The following is a 26,739-nucleotide window of genomic DNA, read 5'->3' on the forward strand; positions in this document are numbered from 1 at the left end:
GAAAGGAGCTATTGTTCTGTGAGTTGCCGATTCCATGCACTGCTCCCAAACAGTTGCTCATCTTGCCTTTGATTTTAGGCCAGCTCTGAACCAGGCAGAAAAAGAACTTTTCTCCTGACGATTTACAGGTTTTTAAACACATTTAATCTTCAAAAGCACCAAGCATCCCAATGGGAAATGAGAACTTTGATTTTTTTTTTTTTTTTTTGGTATGGCCTCTTCACCTGTGGAAAAAGCCAACTAGTAATTACATATAGCTTTGTCAACAGCATGCAGAACCAAGCAGCGAGAGTGGTGAGATGTGGAGAAATGGAGTGCAGCGTTAGCGAGAGGAAAGCAAAACTTCCGCATGGAAAAATGAAAACCTCTCCCAGAGAGCACTGAACTGAAACCTGATCTCCACTTGCACATAAGTTTTTAAAGAGACATGACACCCTGCATTATACAGATGAACGGAAAATGTGATTACCAATGCACCAATGCCTTTTTCCCTGAACAGAGCCTGAGTCCCCATTTAATTTTATTGCAGAGCATCACACATTTTCAGAAGACACTTTCAAAATGCTTACTTAGCTGGATCTATACTAGGTCTGCTGCACCTCAGCCGATGAAAGGGACACTGTCAAGGTTGGAAGGTCTAAAATTGATCTACTTTGATAGAAAATCCCATCTGGAAGTTTTTTACCTTCAGGATTCTTTCCATCTGTTTCCTCTTTTCAAACCAATTGCAGCTGTCACCAGAAATAAAAACAAAGCAAACAAAATAAAAGTCTGCACGGTTTACAGTTAAACTACCAGTTAGTAAAGCAAGGCCCAAGTCCAGGGCCAGGCACCTCTGTTTTCTTTGAGTCACAATCTAAATCACTAGTTTCACATTTTTTTTAAAAAATGTGATTTTAGTGGCAGCAATGATGGGTTTGGAGAAATCTAAATAGATAGGAAGGACCCTATAGCATACCTCTGCCAGTCCTGTATTTTTAAACTGTTTACTTGATGATTTTCAGAAGCAGTGCAAAACCTGCAGGCCTGACTTGTGACTGTTGTATACTTGCAACTTGCAGCACTCATACTAGACTTGCCTTGAGTTCTACTGCCAATGTTTGTGATTTTTACATTGATATTTTAGTATTTTTAAAAAATGTTTTTCATCCTTTTATTGTGTAAAAGACTCCCACAAACTGGGGAGACTGTTTAAGAGACTTATCTCTCTAACATGCCTTCCCCTTACCATATTATCACACAATCTTTAAATTCTCCTCACACCACTCCTGGATGGTAGGGCCTTGCTATCACCCCCATTTTACAGATGGGGAATTGAGGCACAGAGAGGCTAAGTGATTTGCCCAAGGCCTTGAAGGAAGACTGTGTCAAAGGAGGAACGAACCTGTGTCTCCCAGGTGCTGGGTAGTGCTCTAACCACTGCGTCATCCTTCCTTTCTCACTCTGGGAGGAAACAGGTAAAACTTTAAAAACCACACTTGTGTCTGAGAATGTTTTACTTACCACTATTATAAGAAGCACCTGAGATTATTAGCATGGAGAAGAAATGCTTCCCTCTTTTTATTTTTGTTTTGTTTTTTGTTTATTTGTTTCTATATACTTTATCTGTCTGATGTTACTTTATGCCTCCGGTATCATTTTGTGCATTCTCAATGTGTCCTCTTGAGTTACTTTCTCCTTTTCTTAATTAGGTCTCACACAGCAGCCATAAGAAAAACACTTTTTTAAAAAAGACAGCAACATGACTATTAAAGCCACACAATTTGACAGAGGTAACCAGGGGGCATGCCTGATCCAACAATTCCACAACTTACAAATAGTGTGTTTTTTTAACTCTACCCCTTTAAAGGTGGAGTGGGCTAAAAGTATGGCAGCCATGAGCTAATCCCATAATGTAAATGCAGTAGTGAATATTCTTCGATCACTAGATTAAATAACGTCCATTAATTGTAGAAATGAATTAAACAACGGCTTGGTTAGCTAAATAGCAGCAAGATGGGCAACAACAGGAAAGCAGTGAAGTGGCAGGAGTGGTTAAAGCTGACAATTAAATGGCAGATAAAATGAAGAGCAAGTGGGGATTTCGGTAGATGGGAAATGTGTAACTGTCAGCTGTGACTCAGAGGGGTGAGAGTCATTCAGGCTTTCTTTGGGCGTCTGGCCCTTCGCTGTCCTGGAGTGTCTGCTGTGGTGCATCTGGGACTGTGACAAAAGGCTGGTTTATAAGTCGGACTGTTCAAAAAACAAAAGGGGTGCATGTATCTCAGTTTGTACCAGATTGAGGGCTGGGGCTATGGGGGCCCGCCATGTTCTAATGCTGGCCAGGGCTGGCTGCTGACAACTGTCCGGCTTCTCCTGATAAGGAGCTGCTATTGGGCAATCTCCAAGCGTCTCTATGGGGCTGGAATTGGCAAGCGTGTGGTTAATGTAGCCCACACGAGGTGGTGATGAGCTGAAGCAGGTCTCTTTCTGCTAGTCCTGCTGCTGCAGCTGTCACCTTCCTTCCCAGACATGAGTGGAGTCACCTTCAGCTGGCTTTAGTGCGCAAGGTTGTGTCTGGCGTGTGACTGACTGACAATTTCCTGCAATATCCTGAATGAACTTTATTGAATTAAGTTAAACCTTATTGAATTAGGTGTAATGCCTTTGGGGTTCATTGTGTTAAAAATACAATTGTGGATTGGTTATTGTGGAATTATATGTAACTTCTCTAGGAAACTGACTAATACACCCTCTGGAAGGTATTAGGAACTTCAGAGAGCTTTTTGGAACAATACGTGCGAAGTGGATTTCCTAGGAAATAGCTGGAAATAGTATGCAAATAATCCACTTTAAATCCACCCTTTTGGAAGCTAGGCCCTGGGGAAGAAAACCCATTTTCTACTAATATCCTGCTCCTGGAAGCTCCAGCTCAAAGACCCCAGAACTGTAGAAAGAGTGTTTATAAACCTGTTTTGAGTTTGCTAGTTCTGTGCTGAGGCTGTGATAAACTAGTGACCACAAGGATTCCCACTTGGGTGGGAGTTTGAAGGACTATTCCTGCCAGAATCCATGTTTGGGCTGGGGTTAACTCTGGTAAACCTATTAGCATGCATGTAGGTTATTTCATTGTTTTAAATATGTTTTCTCTGTAGTGCTTTTTACCTTCAGGAAAAATAGGCTTGCATCGAAAGAACTTTGTGGTACTTATAAATGAAACAATTATATCTGTTAAACCTCTCTGAAGAGGAAGCAAGCAGGTGTCCTTGGGCAGTCTGTCTTTGCTGGGAATGACATAGTGAAGGCAGGGAACTGTGCCTGAAAATGCTGTGATCAGAAGGGAGAGGCACACGAGTCTCCACCCAGACACGCAACTGCTGGGGAGCTAGAAGTTGAGAGTGGGTGCCCTGGCTGGACCATAGAGGGGGAATACAGATGTGGTTGCCCTGAATTACCACATTGCACGTCAGGTAATCACAGTTGGTTGAGTTGTGTGAGTGTGAAGCAATTGAGAAGGTTGGGTTGTATGGGCATGAATTTCTTAGAATATGCACGTGGTTAAATTAACTGTGGTTTGCTTCTTTCACTAGGTCACAGCTTTGGTGTTATTGTTCAGGTGGCAGGACTTGGCATTACTTTGGTGGGAGTTAGAATTAGGTCTTTCAGCCCCACAAACGTTGGACAAGGAGGTAGTGCCTTTTCCTGTGAATTAGGTGTGAATTCCTGTGAATTAGCCCAGCTTTACCAAAGAGGGTTGATTTGCATGGAGTCCCTGAACTGTCTGACAAGGTTCACGGTTTCTTCAATGCAGGCTTGTATCTAGTCCTTGGGAAACTGCAGGCCCAGAGCAGGTTGTGTGGAAACAGGTTGCTTAAGCCTGGGACAGTTAAACTATTCAGTATTTGAACATCAAAGGCTGACGGCACGGGTTGGCCGTTGCCTCCTCCACTTGAGCTGCTGCTAGCATAGGCTGAGGTTGCCTTTCTGTCGTTCCCACCCATACATCCATTTTGAACTCCTATGGCTGCTTCCTATGAGTGTGCTGTGGCTGAAGGCCAGGAGACAGGTTGGCTGAACAAGCACCAGACAACCAGGGCTGGCTGCCTCCTCCCCCTACCTGCCTCGCTCTGTTGTACTGAGAGGCCAAGTGCGGGCCAGAGGAAAGATATAGGGAGTGTGGGAGAGTCTTCCCCGCTGTTAAAGCAGATAAAGACCTCCCAACTCCTCTAGCATTCAGTGGCTTCGGGGGTCTCACTGGTTGGTGAAGTGAAGACTCATGGGACATGGAAGATCTGAGGTGGAAGGGAGTGGGGCCTGGCTAGGGCCTTCACAATATCCTCTGGCAAAGAGTTCCACAGGTTGACTGTGCGCTGTATGAAAAAATACTTCCTTTTGTTTATTTTAAACCTGCTGCTTATTAATTTCATTTGGTGACCCCCTAGTTCTTGTGTTATGAGAAGGAGTAAATAGTACTTCCTTATTTACTTTCTCTATACCAGTCGTGATTTTATAGACCTCAGTCATATCCCTCCTCAGTCATCTCTTTTCCAAGCTCAAAAGTCCTAGTCTTATTAATCTCTCCTCATACGGAAGCCGTTCCATACCCCTAATAATTTTTGTTGCCCTTTTCTGAACCCTTTTTGAGGTGGGCCGACCACATCTGCATGCAGTATTCAAGATGTGGGCGTACCATGCATTTATCTAGAGGCAATATGATATTTTCTGTGTTATTATCTATCCCTTTCTTAATGATTCCCAACATTCTGTTCACTTTTTTGACTGCCGCTGCACAATGAGTGGATGTTTTCAGAGAACTATCCACAATGACTCTTTCTTGAGTGATAACAGCTAATTTAGACCCCATCATTTTATATGTATAGTTGGAATTGTTTTCCAATGTGCATTATTTTGCATTTATCAACATTAAATTTTATCTGCCATTTTGTTGCCCAGTCACCCAGTTTTGAGAGATCTTTTTGTAGCTCTTTGCAGTCTGCCTGGGGCTTAACTATCTTAAATAGTTTTGTATCATCTGCAAATTTTTCCACCTCACTGTTTACCCCTTTTTCCAGATCATTTATGAATATGTTGAATAGGTCTGGTCCCAGTACAGACCTATGGGGCACACTGCTATTTACCTCTCTCCATTCTGAAAATTGACCATTTATACCTACCTTTTGTTTCCTATCTTTTGACAAGTTACCAATCCATGAGAGGACCTCCCCTCTTATCCCATGACAGCTTACTTTGCTTAAGAGTCTTTGGTGAGGGACCTTGCCAAAGGCTTTCTGAAAATCTAAATACACTATATCCACTGGATTCTCCCTTGTCCACATGCTTGTTGACCCCTTCAAAGAATTCTAGTAGATTGGTGAGGAGTGATTCCCCTTTACAAAAACCATGTTAACTCTTCCCCAGCAAATTATGTTCATCTGTATGTCTGACAATGTTGTTCTTTATTATAGTTTCAACCAGTTTGCCCGGTACAGAAGTCAGGCTTATTGGCCTGTAATTTCCACGATCACCTCTGGAGCCCTTTTTAAAAATTGGCATCACATTCGCTATCTTCCAGTCATTTGGTCCAGAAGCTGATTTAAATGATAGGTTACAGACTACAGTTAGTAGTTCTGCAGTTTCACATTTGAGTTCCTTCAGGACTCTTGGATGAATTCCATCTTGTCCTGGTGACTTATTACTGCTTAATTTATCAATTGTTTCAAAACATCCTCTAATGACACCTCAATCTGGGACAGTTCCTCAGATTTGTCACCTAACAAGAATGGCTCAGGTTTAGGAATCTCCTTCACATCCTCCTCTGTGAAGACCGATGCAAAGAATTAATTTAGTTTCTCTGCAATGGCCTTATCGTTCTTGAGTGCTCCTTTCGCATCTCAATTGTCCACTGGCCCCACTCAATTGGCCCCACAGGTGGTTTAGCAGCTTCCTGCTTCTGATGTGCTTTAAAAAATGTTGCCATTACTTTTTGAGTCTTTGGCCAGCTGTTCTTCAGATTCTTTTTTGGCCTTCCTCATTATATTTTTGCACTTCATTTGCCAGAGTTTATGCTCCTTTCTGTTTTCCTCACTAGGATTTAACTTCCACTTTTTAAAGGATGCCTTTTTGCCTCTCACTGTTTCTTTTACTTGTTGTTTAGCCACGGTGGCACTTTTTTGGTTCTTTATTATGTTTTTTAATTTGGGGTGTACATTTAAGTTGAGCCTCTATTATGGTGTCTTTAAAAAGTCTCCATGCAGCTTTTGGCATTGTACCTTTTAATGTCTGTGTCACTAACCTCCTCATTTTTGTGTAGTTCCCCTTTCTGAAATTAAATGCTACAGTTTTGGGCTGCTGTGATGTTTTCCCCACCACAGAGATGTTAAATTTAATTATATTATGGTCACTATTGCCAAGCGATCCAGCTATAGTCACCTCTTGGACAAGATCCTGTGCTCCACTTAGGACCAAATCAAGAATTGCCTCTCCTCTGGTGGGTCCCAGGACCAGCTGCTCCAACAAGCAGTCATTTAAGGTGTCAAGAAATGTTATCTCTGCATCCCAGCTTGAGGTGACATGTACCCAGTCAATATGGGGATAGTTGAAATCCCCCATTATTACTGAGTTTTTTATTTTAATAGCCTCTCTAATCTCTCTGAGCATTTCACAGTCGCTATCAGCATCCTGGTCAGGGGGTCGGTAATAGATCCCTACTGCTATATTCTTATTATTAGAGCATGGAATTTCTATCCATAGAGATTCTATGGTACAGTTTGGTTCACTTAAGATTTTTACTTCTTTGAGTCTATACTTTCTTTCACATAGAGTGCCACTCCCCCACCAGCACGACCTGTTCAGTCCTTCCAATATATTTTGTACCCTGGTATTCCTGTGTCCCATCGATTATCCTCATTCCACGAAGTTTCTGTGATTCATATTAAATGAGGATATTGATATAATAGGTGACACTCTAGTTCACCCATCTTCTTATTTAGACTTCTAGCACTGGCATACAAGCACTTTTAAAAACTTGTCACTTTTTAGCTGTCCGCTATTACATGATGTAATTGAATGGGACTCTTTTTCATTTGACTGTTTCTGATCAGATCCTACCTGTATTTTATCATTTGCCATCCTGGAGCCTTAATTTGGAAGGTTTGAACTGAAGGTGAGGAAGGAAGGTTTAATGTCCCTGTGTCTGCTGGTTTTACTCCCCTCTCTGGATTGTGGCTAGATCATCTCTGCCGAGGAGGTGGTTTATCTCTGCGCAGAAGAATACTATGGACATTTTTGCCCCCGGAGAATAGCATTGCATTATCAAATTTCAGAGGCTATTGTCTGGACTCTGCCTGATGTGATCTTTATCCCTCCTTCTTCCAAAGGGCCTTTAAGTAAGTCATTTTAAAAAATATAAATAAAAAAACCACGAAGGGCTAGATCCTTTTCTGGTGTAAATTGGTGCAGCTCTGTTGACATCCATGGAGCCATGTTGACTTACAGCCACTGAGGATCTGGTGATTTTCAGTGCGTAGCGGACTGTTCTACGGTAACTTTAAACTACTACTTAGGTGAGAAATTAGTGGAGAGAAATCAGCTGTTCATTTTTAGGCTTTGCAGGAGCTTTAATATTTCTAATGTTTTAATGTATTCTGAAGACTTTCTCTCTTTTGATTTAGCCTTCGTCGCAGTATTTTATTACACCATATATCTTCAGCATTTGTTGAGGAGCCATTGTAAATGTGAGGACTAAGCAGCTTGCTAGATAACATCTTTTTTTCCCCTCTTTAAAAGATTAAACTGAGACTGTTCTGTCTGATGCCAGAATAGATTTAACCAATCATGTATCCTTTATATGTAGGTCAGTCAGAGGGACAATCCAGCACTGGATCCTATTATCCATGGGTTGAAGGGTGTCGTACATCATGGTAAGTAGCTACTTAAACTTTTTTTTGCTGGAAGGGTAGAGGGGCTAGAATATTGTCCTTAAGGGATCGGGTCACCCTTCAAAGGACATATTGAGGTTACATTCTTCATTCACTGAAGTTTAAGGGCATTAAAGCCATTATTTGATTGGTACATATCAGACTCATTTGTTACCTGAAAACGGGTGTGGGTTAACAGTAAACAATTTGTTTCTTTTCAATCAGTGCTTTAGAATGTGCAAGTTATAAATCAAAACTTAGTACAATATATCATTCATATTAGTACTTCAAATGCAGTGCAGATGTTTCATGCCTGCTATTTATCTTACATTTGGTCTAAAAATACTCCTCTGAAGTTTCTATTTGTTTACAAATTATTTGTCTTTCAAATTTAGGGAGCTGATAATGAAACAGAAAATTAACTATCTGTGAAAATTAATTAAACTTTGCAGCCGATGAACATCTTTCTAATGCTTGCATAAATATAATCATTCAGCTGTTCTGATGCATATAAACCTATTATCCTTGAACTTATAGAAGGTACTGAAATAAATATTAATATATTTTTTATATTTTTATAACTAGTTTTACTGAGGAGTTATCCTGAAACCTTATCATTAGGAATGCGTCATTGGCAATGACATCAAGATTCTCCACTTCCAGCATCCCCTTGTCAAGTTTTAATATAATGATTTCTAAAGTTTTAATAATCTCATTATGATTCAAAAGGCATCTGCAGAAATGCCGTTAGGTGCTATAATAAATCTCTGCTCTGTCTATACTACTGCAATAAAACATTTTTGCACCTTTTCAGAGGTTTGTCTTTAGACATTAGCTGGTGCCATAGAGCTTAACAAACATTTTTTTTCTCTTGACTAGAAACCTAAAACTAGTTGACAGTGTTAGATTAAAACAAATAGGATTTTGGATTAATTGCTCTGCTTTCAAAGTTATTTAACATTGCAGCTGTGCACACCAATAAATCTAGTGCAAGTGAAAAATAGGGGTTAAATGATAACATACCACAAAATCCTTCACTGAGAGAATTTTCCATTGGTTTTTGCCATATATAAATTGCCGTGTTCTACTGTGAAATAAAAACTCCACACTGAGCTGAAATAGATGTTGTTATCCAGTTCCCACTGAGTTACAAAACAGGCTGCCAAAAAAACAAAAAAAAACACCAGGGATGAGTTGGGCAGTTAGCATTCTCCAGCCTTAGATAATTTGACTGTGAAGTCATGCTGCCATTTACTTGAACCAAAATCTTTTTTAGGTTTGTATCCCACCTGCTCTCTCTTTCCCCCGGCAAAGGTGGATGGTGTTTAATCCATCCTGTTCCTTTCCCACTACCCCTCCTCCCCCCAAACCGCTGCTGCAAAAACTGCTAGCGTATAATCATGCTGGTGTCTAGTAAGAGTAACCCGTTCCCCCCAAAATTAGTCTGGTATAACGTGACCTGGTCCCTAGCTTGTGATTCCGTGGCCACAAAATGATATTCTTGGAGTTGCCTAGTCACAGCAGAAGCTGGGTGCATAAAAGATGTTTGTTTTTGTTTCACTCACAATGCACAGAAGACTACTAACATTTCAAGGGGAGGAAATAGGTTGATATATTTTAATAACTTGCTTCCTTTAAAAAACACAAAGAAAAAAAATAGAGGAAAATCTTGTTTTCCTTCCTGTTTTGGCTACTTAAAGCCTTACTTTTTAGTGGGAGAAAGGCTTTCTTGCAAGGAGGGGGGGCAGGTTACTAAATTGTTTTTAAAAAATAGATTAAATACTTATAGCTCTTTCTTTTTCTTTCTTTCTTTTCTTTCACTATTTTGGTTCTGTGTAGAATAGTGGTACACATAACGGCTTCAGTTCTACTGTAAGTGCTGTCATTGCTTTACTCGGTATAATTTACCTACAGCCTTATGTGGACACATTTTTATAACTGAAGTAAATACAGAATCCCCAGGGGTTGTATCTTAAAGGGGGCACTGTTTGTCATCAGTTATGCCCTGTTTAACTCTGACTCCAGCTGAGTTGTATGTTGGTTAAATGGAAACTCTTGTGGAGTTTGGACAGTTTGCTCGTGGGGCAGGGAGAGGAGAGAAGAGCACACCAATGAATACAACCAATACCAAAAAAAGAAGATGGAAATGGGCAAAACGAGGAACTTGAATGTCTTTGCCATTTGTGGACTCCAGCTGTCTAGCTACCGCTATCACAGTAACACCTGAGGGCATGTGTGTGCATGTACATATGTATAAGATAATAATAGAGAGTGTATGATCCTTAACTTTGGGATGGCCATGTTGCTCATGAGTTAGTTATATTCATCCCAAGGTAGTCTTTATACCATGTTCTTGCTTACTCTACGTGTGCCATGTATTATAAATAAATCAATAAATAAAAAGTCTATTTTTAGAAATGTTTCCAAAAGTTACTGGTGGTGGTGGTATCTTCCATATTCCTCTGCCTGTCCCCCACATACTCTGGGCTGGCTCATTCTGCAGAAAAACTCTCAGAAGGAGACTAAGGAGGAGGAGAACTCTACCAGGATCCCCCAGTGGAGATTCTTCCACCCCCATGGGATCCACCCCCAAATTCTAGGGATCCTGAGGTATCAATGGGGGACTTTGTGGAGGGTCTGAGCCTCTACTGCATCTTTGACTTTTTGTTTTCTTCCACCTTCCCCTCCATTAAAACAAGAATATTTGGCAAATAGTGATGTAAACTAGCTAATTATCATGCTGTTTTGATAGAAAAACTCACCTAACAATAATGATGCTTTTTATGTATTTGTTTGCATTATAGTAGCACCTTGGTCAGGAGCTCCAATCCTGGGTGAGGACCCCATTGTGCAAGGAGCAGTAAAGAAAAACCATTTCGTACGAAATAATTGTGCTGTTCTACATGTGTTATACAAAACCAATACATATGGTTTTTCCATTCTTTCCTGGAAAGTTCTTAGTTTTAAGTGCCCCTCCAGGGGTGAGTGAACATTTAAAATGTCAGAAATACTTCCTGTGGAAGCAATTTGAGCTTGAGATTTTTGTCAGGGATTTGAATTACTCACTAAATTGATGGAACATAAATAATTGTGCCCTTCACAGTGTCACCGGCTTAGTCATGATGATAGAGATACGTACACATAAAAATCAATACAGGCTTAGTCAGTGCTCAGAATCTGCTTTATTTCCTTCATCTCCAGGCATAATTTCCTAGAATCTTAATGTCATAATAAGCTTAATTTTACAAGAAGAACCATATGAAGTCCCTAAGCTGGAAGGAAAACTAGTGATGTGCCAAACACCCTAACAGTGTGGTAGACAAACGCCAGAGCTTTCAGGTTTGCTTCATGTCTTCCTGCCTCATGTCACAGGCTGTGGAGGAGTCCAAATTCCAGGGTGCCCCCTTGCAAAGCAGTGCATAGGCACGAGAACGAAGAGGCCGCTTTTCTCAGAGCTGTCAGATGCCTGTTGCTGACGTTGGCTCTGCTTCCAGTTTTCTGCCTTGCCAAGGGTTGCCGCTCTTGCCCTCCAGAGAGGCACATGTTGTTCTTGCCCACCCTTTTTTTTTTTTTCTCATCTGGTACAAATACACCATGTGCATGGGCCTGTGTCTGGTGGTGCTCCTGCTAGACCAACAGGCTTCGAGAGTGGAGCCCTCTCTCCACAGATGGGACGTAGCGGGAGGCAGCAGCAGTGCAAGCTTCCTGATGCTGATCTGCCAACTTGTTTTCAGGCTTGGCTCTTGGCCCCCTTTTTCTGTGTCCATTCAGTGTTTAGCGTCTCTGCGGAGACGGACAGCCAAGGTCAGTGCCAGTTGTGCCGGTCGTTTTTGTGATCTCCACGAGGAATTTTTTGAAGTTAAATCATACGTCAAGACATGGTGGTCATCGCTGTGACCTGGGCAGCGTGTGAATGATCAGTGACATCATTCCCAGTCTACAGAACCATCCACTCTTCCACCTCTATTTTATTGTTCCCAATAAGCGTCTCTCTTTGCCCCGACTCCTGATACTGTTGTACGTGACGCAGAAGCGCAGAGGCTAGACAGTAGCTGCTCCCTCCAGCATGAGTACTGAGGCCCTCTGTTCTCAGACAGAAAGTGCGTGCCCACTCTTGGAAGTCCAAGGGGCACTGATACTGAGGCCTGTATTTTGCAGAAGATTACCATTACAATCAATGATCAAGCTTTCTCCTGCCTCCCTGATACTCCAGCTAGAGACCTGAGGGACACCTAACGTAACATGGAGCTATTCCACAGAAGTATTGATTTGCCACCTCATGTGTTTCTGATTTTCTCATTTCGTGAGACAAGGCGGTGAAGTAATATCTTTTACTGGGCCAGCTTCCACGGGTGAAAGAGACGACCTTTCACGTTACACAAGGCTCTTCCTCCTCCGCTGGTGTCAATCCTCTCAAGATATTATATCTCTTGAAGGGAGTAGCTTCTTTGATGTTCAGCATTGTCCCTCGCACATCGGGTGACCAGATATCACGATTTTATAGGGTTAGTCCCGATATTTGGGCCTTTGTCTTATATAGGTGCCTATTACCTCCCGCCCCCATCCCGATTTTTCACCCTTGTTATCTGGTCACCCTACTCGCACACACACGTGCACCATGTGTGTCTTCTTCCTTCAGTCTTACTATATGTACCACCGAAGTAAACAGACAGAAATATTACGTTTGCAGTGTTGTTGTTTCCGTGTTGGTCCCAGGATGTTAGAGAGACAAGGTGGGTGAGGTAATATCTTGTCTTGGACCAACTTCTGTTGGAAAGCTCTGTGTAGCGGGAAAGCTTGTATCTTTCACCAACAGAATCTGGTCCAATAAAAGAGATTGCCTCATCCCCCTTACTGCTCTCAAAAAATGAAGAGCAGACGGCGCCACTCCAGACCCCACCAAATCTTGTGCCAGTGACGGTAGGCCACATTCTGCTGCTCTTTCCTGTGCTCTGTTCTGATTGCCAAAGATTTCCACAGATCAGCAGAAAGTTATAAGTTAGAAGTACAGATAATTTACTGGTTTGGAAAACCCTTCTATGAATGTCACAAAAAAGGGGATCTTGTTCCCTTCCTTGTCAAACCAAGTACTGAAAATCAAAGTGTACAGCAAGATCAAAGGCTTGTGAACAGACAAAGTGAATCACTTGCAGATTCAGTGTTGCTTGTTTGCTCATCTGGTGGTTGGTAGGAGTTGTTTGTTTGTTTGTTTGTACCTCTGCTTATTTAACCAGGTAGTTGGGAAATTTCTGGCTTTTTTCCCCTCTGACTTCATATTAATAAGTATCATAATGTAAGCCAGAGTGGACATGGAGTAGAGACTGCTTTTATGTCCCCTCCAGCAAGGGGAAGAGGAGAGAAGTGAGGTAAGTGATGGTCACCAAGATTTAGAAGCGCCTGAGGGGAGAGAAGACAGTGCTGAAGTAGAAGGAGGAACTGGATTGCTTCAAAAAGGCATAGGGAATGAATAAGCTGCACATCACTAAAGTTGTCAAAGGCAAAAAGGTGTTGAATAACCTGTTAAAAATAAATCAGCACTAAAAAGGAAGCAATCCAGACAGTGTTAGTTATCCTGTGGATCTATCCTGCCACCAGGCATAATAACAAGAAAACACCATTAGCAGCGTGACAGGTTTTTTTCTTTTGTTTTAACTTGAGCCATAACACCACCTGACAAGCTGTTTGTTCTCTGCATTAAAGAACTGCGGGTTGTAGAAAGCAAAAGGAGGGTTATCTTGGGACTGGTTTTTAAAGTGCAACTTTGAAGAAGGCAAACACCCAGTGGACTTTGGAGAGGAGACGGTCATAAGGGTGGGATATGTTAACTGAAAATGAAAACGAAGAAGAACAGGTTGTAAGGATGCGTTGGCACCATCCTTTGTTTTCTGGGCTGTGCTTGTGCTCTCATTGCAAGAGAGACCAGGACATGATCATTGTGTAACAAACAGGAGGAGGAAGGAGGCAGGGAAAGGAAGGTGAGAGTAGAGAGAATCAGTTCACACCTTTTACGCTGGCCAGCGCCTACATGCATAACTGCAGGGGTCTGAATCATTTACAGTAATGCCTCACTTAAAGTCGTCCCGGTTTTTTTTTCGTTGTTAGGTTGCTGATCAATTAGAGACCATGCTCGATTAAAGTTGTGCAATACTCCCTTATAACATTGTTTGGCAGCCGCCTGCTTTGTCCACTACTTGCAGGAAGAGCAGCCCCCTTGGAGCGAGCTGGTGGGGGCTTGGAACCAGGGTGGGCTGGCAGCCCCCCATCAGCTCCCCTAAGTTCCCTGTGCAGCAGCCGCGGAGCAGGCTACCAAGTGCCGGCAGTTCAGCTGTCCCTCCCGCCACGGCCATGTGCTGCTCCTGCCCTGTGCCGGGGAACTGCTCTCCAGAGCCTCCCGCTTGCTGTGCAGGGGAGGAGGGAAGAGGGGGACTAATGTCAGGGTGTTCCCCTTCTCCCCTGCTCCTGCCCCCCGCTTACTCCTTTTCCATTTCGAGCAGGGGGGAGACGCAACAGGGCTCAGGACGGAGAGAGCTGGCCGCGGCTGCTGTCTCCACTTCCTGATCTTTCTAAAGGCAATGTACTTAGAATGGGGTCAGCATACTTAAAGGGGCAATGCACATCTCTCTCTCTCTTCCGCACACACAGGCTGTGTGTCTCTGTCTGCCATGCTGTCTCCCCTCCCTCCATTCGTGCTGCCTTGTAGAGTGTGAGGCCACATTAACAACAGTGTGTTAACCCTTGAGGCCTCAGCCGAGTGCTAGTTCATCATTGAGCAGTAAGGCATTCCCTGGGAAACATCCCACCCTCTTCCACCCTCTGACTTCACCACCTCAGCCAAGCTTCACAATCATCATCGCTGTGTACCAGTATTAAACTGTTTGTTTAAAACTTATACTCTGTGTGTGTGTACGTATGTATGTGTATATATATAATATAAAATAAAGTTTTTTGTCTGGTGAAAAAAATTTCCCTGGAACCTAACCCCCACATTTACATTAATTCTTATGGGGAAATTGGATTCGCTTAGCATCATTTCGCTTAACATCATATTTTTCAGGAACATAACTACAATGTTAAGTGAGGAGTTACTGTACAAGAATATGTAAAATAAGTGTTAGAAATTCCCACTGGTCTAGTCTCAAGGAAGAATCACTGATAATGGCTAGATACAGGGCCACTAGGCTGATTATAATTACACACAAAATGACATTAAGAGAAAATTATTAAAGTTGCAGAGTCAAGCATTTAAAAGTTAGGAAGAACCAGAATTAAGGTTGCCTGTGCAACCTTAATTGGGGCCCCGTGTGCGTGTGCATTTTGATTTAGTCTTTAATCACATGAGCGCATCCTTTTTTTCCCCCCAGAACCCCTTTCATTCAGTGCACAGGGTGGATGGTGCTCACTTAATGAGCAGCTGTTTCAGTATTTTGTTTTATCCTCATTGTTCCATGTGTGACTCTAGGCCTTATTTAAAGCGCACTATCGAAACCTTACGCTGAAGACAGAATTCTTAATTTCCTCATAGGCTTTTCCATGGTGCTCATCTCTGTACCGTCTGAGTGCTTGGCAAACATTAACTAATTTATATTCATAACACCACATTTTAAAGTTAGGGAGCTGAGGCTGAGAGAGAGAGGGATCAAAATTGTCCCACTAATTTAGGGTGCCCAATTTGAGGTGCCTGGGCCCTGTTTTTTCAGAGGACTTGGCAGTATACAGCACTTTATACATGCAGAGCACAGCTCCCCTTGAGTTCAGTTGTAGCTGTGAGTGCTCAGCACTTCTGCAAATCAGTGGAGGACTCACTGGAGCAAGCATTTAGTGAAAAGTTTGGCTGAAGTGACTTCAGTAGCATCACACAGGAACTCTGGCAGAGGCAGGGATAGAAAACAATTCTCCAAGGCAGAGTTCAGGTGCGTTAACCACGAGACCATCCTTTTCCTTCCTGCAACCCCCTGCCTCATTCACTATACATCTCCCACTTCTCCCCATTTCCCCCAGGCTCAACCTCTTTTGCTCCATCCCCTCCAAACTGTCCTCATCCAAATCCTGTTTTTTCCCCAACCTTGGCTCCTTGTCCCCATCCCATTCTCCTCACCGAGCCAGTCCCCTCCTCAGGCTTCTCATCCCCCTCCCAGTCCCCTTGCCCAGCCAGTTCCATTTCCCCCTTCCCAATTCCTTGTCTGTTCTCTCTCCTGCCCCAGCCCCACTCGTTCCCCTCCAGCCCTGTTTCTCCCCCTCGCTCCCAATCCCAGTTTCCCTCACAGACTTCATATCCAACCTCAGTCTCCCAACTCCATCCTCATCCCCTTCATGGTTCCTTGCCCCAGTCTCTTTGCCCAGCCATCGCAGCTCTCCCCCCACACATGGTGGCTCCTCATCTGATCTATTTCCCCGGCGCCCCCTCCCTCCCATATTGGCTTCCTGCCTTGTCCAGCAGTCCCAATCTCCCCCCGCACACACACCCCAGTTCCTAGCCTGATCTCAATGTCTTCTCCCTCCTCCCCCATTTTCCTCACCAGATCCCAGTCTCCATCCTCCCTCAAACTCAATCACAGGTTTCATCCCCCCGCCTCCAGTCCCAGTCTCACCGGGGTCCTTTTCCCAATCTTTCCCTCGCCCCTGCTCCAGCTTTTGTCCCCACTGCATTCAAATCAAGCACTTTCTCCTCCAGGCTTATTTCAGGTGCCCAGCCTCACCCTAGCCCACAGCAGCTGGGAACAATAATTACAGGGAAAATCTGGTTTTTCCCTTCTGTCCCTGGGTTGGAGCATGCTGATTTGCTTTGTGGGGGTCACACATGCATGTCACATGTAGGTCAAGATTGGTCAGAGAGGATGGAATCTTCAGAGATTTTAGCTGCGAAACTCTGAGAAGTCTGTACCGAGCATGTAAAAACCAAGATTTTTCAGGTTTCAGAGTAGCAGCCGTGTTAGTCTGTATTCGCAAAAAGAAAAGGAGGACTTGTGGCACCTTAGAGACTAACAAATTTATTTGAGCACAAGCTTTCGTGAGCTACAGCTCACTTCATCGGATGCATTCAGTGGAAAATACAGTGGGGAGATTTATATACATAGAGAACATAAAACAATGGGTATTATCATACACACTGTAAGGAAAGTGATCACTTAAGGTGAGCTATTACCAGCAGGAGAGCCGGGGGGAAAAAGCCTTTCGTAGTGATAATCAAGGTGGGCCATTTCCAGCAGTTGACAAGAACGTATGAGGAACGGTGGGGGTGGGGGAATAAACATGGGGAAATAGTTTTACTTTGTGTAATGACCAATCCACTCCCAGTCTTTATTCAAGCCTAAGTTAATTGTATCCAGTTTGCAAATTAATTCCAATTCAACAGTCTCTCGTTGGAGTCTGGTTTTGAAGTATTTTTGTTGAAGAATTGCCACTTTTAGGTCTGTAATCGAGTGACCAAAGAGATTGAAGTGTTCTCTGACTGGTTTATGAATGTTATAATTCTTGACGTCTGATTTGTGTCCATTTATTCTTTTACATAGAGACTGTCCAGTCTGACCAATGTACATGGCAGAGGGGCATTGCTGGCACATGATGGCATATATCACATTGGTAGATGTGCAGGTGAACGAGCCTCTGATAGTGTGGCTGATGTGATTAGGCCCTACGATGGTGTCCCCTGAATAGATATGTGGACACAGTTGGCAACGGGCTTTGTTGCAAGGATGGATTCCTGGGTTAGTGGTTCCGTTGTGTGGTGTGTGGTTGCTGGTGAGTATTTGCTTCAGGTTGGGGGGCTGTCTGTAAGCAAGGACTGGCCTGTCTCCAAAGATCTGTGAGAGTGATGGGTCGTCCTTCAGGATAGGTTGTAGATCCTTGATGATGCGTTGGAGAGGTTTTAGTTGGGGGCTGAAGGTGATGGCCAGTGGCGTTCTGTTATTTTCTTTGTTAGGCCTGACCTGTAGTAGGTGACTTCTGGGTACTCTTCTGACTCTGTCAATCTGTTTCTTCACTTCAGCAGGTGGGTATTGTAGTTGTAAGAATGCTTGATAGAGATCTTGTAGGTGTTTGCCTCTGTTTGAGGGGTTGGAGCAAATGCAGTTGTATCATAGAGCTTGGCTGTAGACAATGGATCGTGTGATGTGGTCTGGATGAAAGCTGGAGGCATGTAGGTAGGCATAGTGTTCAGTAGGTTTCCGGTATAGAGTGGTGTTTATGTGACCATCGTTTATTAGCACTGTAGTGTCCAGGAAGTGGATCTCTTGTGTGGACTGGTCCAGGCTGAGGTTGATGGTGGGATGGAAATTGTTGAAATCATGGTGGAATTCCTCCAGGGCTTCTTTTCCGTGGGTCCAGATGATGAAGATGTCATCAATGTAGCGCAAGTAGAGTAGGGGCTTTAGGGGACAAGAGCTGAGGAAGCGTTGTTCTAAGTCAGCCATAAAAATGTTGGCATACTGTGGGGCCATGCGGGTACCCATAGCAGTGCTGCTGAATTGAAGGTATACGTTCTCCCCAAATGTGAAATAGTTATGGGTGAGGACAAAGGCACAAAGTTCAGCCACCAGGTTTGCCGTGACATTATCGGGGATACTGTTCCTGACAGCTTGTAGTCCATCTTTGTGTGGAATGTTAAAACTTGGCCAAATTTGGGCATATTTTCACAAGAGCAGCAAAAGGCACACTCCTGCTGCAAAGGCCACCCTCTGCCAAATTTCAAGGCTCTACTCCAAAGCTTCCCAAAGAAAGGCTGCCAGAATTTTCAACATTGTTTTGCAATGCATTTTTCCCTAGCCTCATTCTCAGAAACAACTGAACCATTTTGGCTGAAGCTTTCCAAAAATTCAGCCTCAGGCAGATACCTAGCGTAGAAAATTTCAGCCTGAGTGGTTAAAGTTTGGCAAAACGATAAGCAACTGAAAACGGGGTGGGAAGCAGCAGGCAAGCTTAATTAGCAGAGCTATCAGCCCGACCTGTAATAAAAGTTTTAAATGATTTGGAATCACTTGGCTCCTGTAAACACACTAATCTTCCCTGTTGCCTTCCTCCCTGTGCTTTGTTGCACTCCCTGGTTGCCTCTTGTCTTGCAAGCTCTTTGGGGCAGGTAATGTGGTGGTGTCATCATCTGTCCTCTCCCCTCACCTTGCTGTGCCTCCTAGGCTGCCTTGATTTCTTTATATCGGTAAGTCAGGACCATAAATAGTCCATAGAAAGTTGCCTGAATTATCCTAAATACACTGGAATGTCTGAAATTCTTCTTCATTCTTCATTCACACATCAAGTACTCTTTGTGCTCATTTGAACACCCTTTCAGATAAAGCAGTGTGTACTATTTGTAACAAATCTTTAAATCACTATAGTATACTGGGTCCCTTTTTCTATAATGGACAACCTGCTTTGTCTGAGAAGCTCTGACGCTGTGGGTGTGCATCGTACTGTCCTGTTTGTTTTTGTTTGTTGGTTTTAAATGGTTAGGATCCAGAAGCATTAGAATGAATTGGCTTATTGTAAGAATGAAATTGGCCGTAATACCACTTTACAGGTTTGGGAGGATTTTAAAGCTCTTGGAATTGCGAATTTCACAGCTGTATTCAAAGTATTTTAAGTCCATGGTCTGGGTAGTGTTTCTGTCTATCAAGTATTCCACGTACGTTAATTCTGGAAATCAATTCATTTTTGGATATTGTTCTCAATCCAGCTGAGTTCCCGTTCTGCAGGAAAACTCTGATGACTCCCAGAACGCTGTATGGGAGAGACAAACATTTTGGCATACAGTGGTTGTCCTGTGATCTCTGATCCAAGTTTCTGGTAGATTTGAAAAGAGTTTAGATTGCAGATAGTCTGGGGGGTGTTTACCTGTGTGTCTCAGGAGTCCATTTATTTTTCAGTGATTGGCTTTAAATTCAATGTTATCTTCACTGAGCTTTTTTCCAATATTTATTTTTAGCAAGCCAGTCTTTTGGGAGCAATACATTCCAATGACAGTAGGTGAAAACAATCTTTGGCTGCTGCTCACACTTTGGTAAAGATCAGGTGTTAGTATCCATTTAATATCTGATTTGTCGTCTACTGGGGAAACTATCCTGCACTTGAAAATGAATGAATTTGCTAATACCAGTTCTGATACCCCAGTGATGCCTAGACAGATAGATAATGTCAATAAGTCTGTAGCATCCCTTGCAACTCTTTTTGTCTTCAGTTTGCATGGATTTAACAGGGTGGCCTAATGCAACCTTGCAAAATGGTCAGGAAAATTTAACCGCCCAAGCAAAGATTCTGCTCACCTATCTACAGTAATATAATGAATGATAATAAAAATCAAATGATATTTTCCTTGCCTTCTGGGTTAGTAGGGTGTTACAAGAAGCTTTTAGAAGTGTTCATGCATAGACCTGAAATTAGGAGATACAATCTGCTTGTCTGCACTCATTTCAGCTTCCCCATTAATAAAACTATTTCAGTGTCGTCCTGAAAAAAAGACCAAGAGGTGGACATTAATGCTGCTTTCTTTTTTAATACCACTGCATCAGGAGGTCAAGTGTATGTCCAGCAGGCCATGTTAGTCCGCTTGCCTGTGAACAGAAGAGAGTTAAAATAGCATATTGTCCTTTTATGCTGTAGCAATCTCAGTAATTTTTATGTCACTTCCATTTTTTAAATTGTTGATGCTGAATCTGTGATACTCATTTTTCCTTTGGAAATATTAGAGTGGACACTTTTTTTTAACACACACTTCAGTGCTTTATGCAAAGAGACACTCTGAAACCTATTTGTATATTGTTAATAAAACTGATTGCATTAGGTTTATGGTGGCATTTCATTGGGCTGCTATCAGGTTGCCACTTTTCAGTGCTTTGCCATGTTTACGTGGAAATAATAGCTACAAAAACCGGTTTAGCCCATCTTCCTCAAAAGAAATTTTCCTGTAGGTCAAGTGCAGGACTCTAGCATTTGAGCCATAATTGGTGTGTTTCAGGTTCCTTTTCTGAATACGAAATTTTCTATTCATATACATATTTATGTGTTGGTGTCAATAGAGGAGTCTGGCGCAAAGGAGTAGAGAAGACTTTAAGGATGCCTGGAACTACAGTTTGGTGGGCTAATACCTAGGTCTATGTAGTATTGAATGAGGCAATCCAGGAAGCATTGTGGGAGGTACACAGAAGTCTTCACTAGTGCATGTGGCGGCATCTACCTGTCTGTCTTTTATTATAGTGCCCATCATCATAGTATCTAAGAGCTTCCCACATAAAATAGGTGTGTACACCATGGTCCCTAGTAGACTTCATGAATCCTTTTCCTGTTCTTTCATCGTGGCAAGGAGGCTGTTTTGGGGATATATGTGGGTGTGTTTCATAAGATGCAAAGCTGAGTTTGGGGAGTCTTGGATGTGCTGCTGGAACAGCGGGTATGTGGTTGTGGTGAATCCCTGGGTCCTTAGGATAGACGGACTCCTAAGGAGGTCACTAGTTATGTGTCACAGCCAGGATTTGTCCAGGGGAGTGCTCTCCCTCCTACTGGACAGGTTGTGTGCATTTCTCTTATTTCTTGGCACGTCTGTGCAATCTCCTCGGAGCACCCCAGAATGGGCAGCAGCAGTGAGCAAACCCCAGTGGGGCCAGAGGTTGGGATCTCACCTGCTGTGGAACACCATTGTCATCAGGAGACTTCTACAGGGAGATGATGCTCATTGTAGAGGCTTGGATGTGATCCTCCATGGGATCTGTTAGGCTTAAGGATGACTTCGGACTCATCTTCCAGGGGACAGGGAGGAGCCTTCATGAGTAGTCAGTGAAGGTATTGTTCACATTGTCACCATTTGCGGGTTGCTTGAGTCCTCCTCTTTAGTGGGTCTGCGTACGCTTTCCCAGAGATATCTGATCTAACAAGGGTGGTCAGCTCCATGGCATTCTGCCAGTGCTCTGCTGGAAACCCCCCCTCCCCTGTCCCATCCCCAGTTCTCCTGCCAAGTAACCGGACTTACTCCCAAAGAGTTTCACACTCTGCCAGCAAGTGGTGACTCTTCGTTTTCAGACTCACTGCCCTTTTATACTGGGAAAGAAAGCAGGGGGTTGTGGTGTTTTCACTTGTGGCAGGTGTGGAGTGGTGCCAAAGGCTGCTGTCTATCACTAGGTTGCTTGGTTACCTTAGAACAGCAATGCTAAAATATCTCTTGTAATATTTCTTGAAACATCTCCAGATGCAGTAGATGATAAATCCCTTGGCTCCGTCCAGCCTCCTGGGTCTCGGACCTTCATAAGCTCCTCACCTCTCAGGACATCTGCAGAAATATGCCTCTTCTCACTCCAAGTTTAATTGTTTTCACCCCCATCTGGAGAGAGACCCACCCCAAGTCAATTCATTCCCCACCCCCTGCCACTGAGGATGGAAAGCTAGGTGTGACCCATATAAGGCGGTAGAGGAAGCTAGATAATTTTTCCAACCCAGTCATCACCGTTTAAAAAAAAAAAAAAAAAGTACAAGTTGAGTTGTTCAGTGTCTGCAATGGATGCTTCTGCCTACGTTAAATTACCTTCAAGTTTTGCTCGTAAAAAGTCTTGTTCTTAAACTGTTGTCTAGTGTAAGCCTAGGCTGTTTTCAGAGATGCTGCCTTCCCCTCCAGAGTTCAGCACTGCATTTCCATGATAGGTAGAAGGACACTGGATAAAAAATGACTACACGCTGCACACTAGTCACGAAAAAAGAAAAGGAGTACTTGTGGCACCTTAGAGACTAACCAATTTATTTGAGCATAAGCTTTCGATGCATCCGATGAAGTGAGCTGTAGCTCATGAAAGCGTATGCTCAAATAAATTGGTTAGTCTCTAAGGTGCCACAAGTCCTCCTTTTCTTTTTGCGAATACAGACTAACACGGCTGTTACTCTGAAACCTGACACTAGTCACGCTTTGTGACGTAGCAATGTGAAGCTAGGAGAACATTTTCAAAAGCAGTTAACTGATTTAGAAGCCTAAGTTCCAATTTCAAAGTGACTTCTTAGTGGGCTTAGACTCCTAAGTCCCACCGACTTTCAATGACATTTTGGCTCCTAAGTACTAACAGGAAAATGGGACTTAGGCTTCTGAGTCACTTAGCTGCTTTTGAAAATGCTCCTCTTAGTAATTAGACAACTACTCAATATTAGCAGTGTTCCTACCAAAATTATAGGAAAGTACAGAGAGTACTGAAAATAGTATCTATTTATCCAAAGTGAAACTGACTAGTTTTCAGGAATGGCCACTCTAAATGCCTGTTTGCATCACTGTGTGGATATTGCAATGATAATTATTGTATAAATTAAGCATCTTTGTGCTAGAAGGTACGAATAAATATACTATTCTTGTAACATAATTAAAGCATTCAAACTGAGAAATGTTTATAATTGCATGTTTCTTAAACCCGGTACTGTGCATCTGGATACAAAATTATGAAACTTTTATGAAACAGGAAGTTATTAAAACACAGCAAATGCAATTAATCATTTGACTGTCTTCTAATATTTTAATTATCGTATTTTAATCCAATGTATATGTTTTCTTTGTTTTAATCTTTGGAATTATTAAAGAAAAGTTATATTTCTTGTTGCTAAAAATAATAATATTTGACAGTGTATATCATGCCTGACTTTAACTGTGAGTTAGCAAAGCTACGTTTTTTCCCCCAAGAAATTTTCTCTTTCACAGTTGACTGTGACTTTCCAGACACTTAAAAAAAAATCGGTCTAATTGATAACCAAAATTTAATCATAGTAGGATACTTTCAGTTTGCATTCAAATAAGGTATTTCTTTGTCTAAATAAGCTTCCCATGGTTGATTATTCATGTTGTAGTTCAAAATGTTTAAAAATGAAAGACAGATTTGGATGAAATGTAGACTACTTAATACAGTGTGTATTTAATATAAAAGTCATACATTATTCATTTTTGCAATTTGAATAACTTTGAATTTAGCATCCCTGTTCTTTTTCTTTTCCTTTGATGAACAATTAATTATTAAAATATAATATTGTCAGCATATGGCACAAAAATCCTTGAAAGTGGAATATGAGCTTCATTCTTCAGTAGTCCTTTAATAAAGGAATATGCCATATTTGTATGTTGTTTTATGTTTACATTTGTCCAGCATTTTACAGATTTTCATACATTCTAACAAAAGATTAAAGTAGTCAAAAATTCAAATTGTTAATTATAACTGAAGATTTTAAAATAGGTAACTGTAAGCCATACAATTTTAAAAATGCGTACACCCCACATCTAACTTACATGCCTTTGCTATGTGCACGTCCAAAATGGCCTGTTGGAGTCATAATTGTCCATTTGTACGTGAAAATGCCTCATTTATACAGGCAATTGCAGGAGCTAGAAAGGCACAGTTGTGTGCCTTTTATAAAACTCTTTCTTTTCAGTTGCTTTAAAGGTGTATACAGGCTGCACTTGAAAATCAGAACCTAAAATTGAACCTACAGGAATTATGACGTGATTGGAATAACAGAGACTTGGTGGGATAACTCACGTGACTGGAGTACTGTCATGGATGGTTATAAACTGTTCAGAAAGGACAGGCAGGGCAGAAAAGGTGGGGGAGTAGCACTGTATGTAAGGGAGCAGTATGACTGCTCAGAGCTCCGGTACGAAACTGCAGAAAAACCTGAGTGTCTCTGGATTAAGTTTAGAAGTGTGAGCAACAAGAGTGATGTAGTGGTGGGAGTCTGCTATAGACCACCGGACCAGGGGGATGAGGTGGATAAGGCTTTCTTCCGGCAGCTCGCAGAAGCTACTAGATCGCACGCCCTGGTTCTCATGGGTGACTTTAATTTTCCTGATATCTGCTGGGAGAGCAGTACAGCGGTGCATAGACAATCCAGGAAGTTTTTGGAAAGCGTCGGGGACAATTTCCTGGTGCCAAGTGCTAGAGGAGCCAACTAGGGGGGGCGCTTTTCTTGACCTGCTGCTCACAAACCGGGAAGAATTAGTGGGGGAAGCAAAAGTGGATGGGAATCTGGGAGGCAGTGACCATGAGTTGGTTGAGTTCAGGATCCTGACACAGGGAAGAAAGGTAAGCAGCAGGATACGGACCCTGGACTTCAGGAAAGCAGACTTCGACTCCCTCAGGGAACGGATGGGTAGGATCCCCTAGGGGACTAACATGAAGGGGAAAGGAGTCCAGGAGAGCTGGCTATATTTCAGGGAATCCCTGTTGAGGTTACAGGGACAAACCATCCCGATGTGTCGAAAGAATAGTAAATATGGCAAGCGACCAGCTTGGCTTAACGGTGAAATCCTAGCGGATCTTAAACATAAAAAAGAAGCTTACAAGAAGTGGAAGGTTGGACGTATGACCAGGGAAGAGTATAAAAATATTGCTCGGGCATGTAGGAATGAAATCAGGAGGGCCAAATCGCACCTGGAGCTGCAGCTAGCGAGAGATGTCAAGAGTAACAAGAACGGTTTCTTCAGGTATGTTGGCAACAAGAAGAAAGCCAAGGAAAGTGTGGGCCCCTTACTGAATGAGGGAGGCAACCTAGTGACAGAGGATGTGGAAAAAGCTAATGTACTCAATGCTTTTTTTGCCTCTGTCTTCACGAACAAGGTCAGCTCCCAGACTGCTGCGCTGGGCATCACAACAGTCATACTGCTCCCTTACATACAGTGCTACTCCCCCACCTTCTCTGCCCTGCCTGTCCTTCCTGAACAGTTTATAACCATCCATGACAGTACTCCAGTCATGTGAGTCATGGGGAATAGATGGCCAGCCCTCTGTGGAGAAAGAGGTGGTTAGGGTCTATTTAGAAAAGCTGGACGTGCACAAGTCCATGGGGCCGGATGAGTTGCATACGAGAGTGCTAAAGGAATTGGCGGCTGTGATTGCAGAGCCATTGGCCATTATCTTTGAAAACTCGTGGCGAATGGGGGAAGTCCCGGATGACTGGAAAAAGGCTAATGTAGTGCCAATCTTTAAAAAAAGGGAAGAAGGAGGATCCTGGGAACTACAGGCCAGTCAGCCTCACCTCAGTCCCCGGAAAAATCATGGAGCAGGTCCTCAAAGAATCAATCCTGAAGCACTTACATGAGAGGAAAGTGATCAGGAACAGTCAGCATGGATTCACCAAGGGAAGGTCATGCCTGACTAATCTAATCGCCTTCTATGATGAGATTACTGGTTCTGTGGATGAAGGGAAAGCAGTGGATGTATTGTTTCTTGACTTTAGCAAAGCTTTTGACACGGTCTGCCACAGTATTCTTGTCAGCAAGTTAAGGAAGTATGGGCTGGATGAATGCACTATAAGGTGGGTAGAAAGTTGGCTAGATTGTCGGGCTCAACGGGTAGTGATCAATGGCTCCATGTCTAGTCGGCAGCCGGTGTCAAGTGGAGTGCCCCAGGGGTCGTTCCTGGGGCTGGTTTTGTTCAATATCTTCATAAATGATCTGGAGGATGGTGTGGATTGCACTCGCAGCAAATTTGCGGATGATACTAAACTGGGAGGAGTGGTAGATACGCTGGAGGGCAGGGATAGGATACAGAGGGACCTAGACAAATTGGAGGATTGGGCCAAAAGAAATCTGATGAGGTTCAATAAGGATAAGTGCAGGGTCCTGCACTTAGGACGGAAGAACCCAATGCACAGCTACAGACTAGGGACCGAATGGCTAGGCAGCAGTTCTGCGGAAAAGGACCTAGGGGTGACAGTGGACAAGAAGCTGGATATGAGTCAGCAGTGTGCCCTTGTTGCCAAGAAGGCCAATGGCATTTTGGGATGTATAAGTAGGGGCATAGCGAGCAGATCGAGGGACGTGATCGTCCCCCTCTATTTGACATTGGTGAGGCCTCATCTGGAGTACTGTGTCCAGTTTTGGGCCCCACACTACAAGGAGGATGTG

The 26,739-nt window shown here is 42.9% G+C and overlaps 1 protein-coding gene across 6 annotated transcripts in view; it reads left to right on the forward strand.

The window, feature by feature from the left end:
- Positions 1–26,739, forward strand: part of PTPRG (protein tyrosine phosphatase receptor type G) — a 616,375-nt gene that overhangs the window by 438,737 nt on the left and 150,899 nt on the right. For all 6 annotated transcript variants that reach the window (XM_073350970.1, XM_073350965.1, XM_073350966.1 and 3 more), the window contains exon 6: positions 7,832–7,898. In XM_073350970.1, the coding sequence (XP_073207071.1) occupies positions 7,832–7,898 (67 nt within the window). The remainder of the gene's footprint in view (positions 1–7,831; positions 7,899–26,739) is intronic.

Source organism: Lepidochelys kempii, chromosome 7 (assembly GCF_965140285.1).
Source record: "Lepidochelys kempii isolate rLepKem1 chromosome 7, rLepKem1.hap1, whole genome shotgun sequence".
NCBI lineage: Eukaryota > Metazoa > Chordata > Testudines > Cheloniidae > Lepidochelys > Lepidochelys kempii.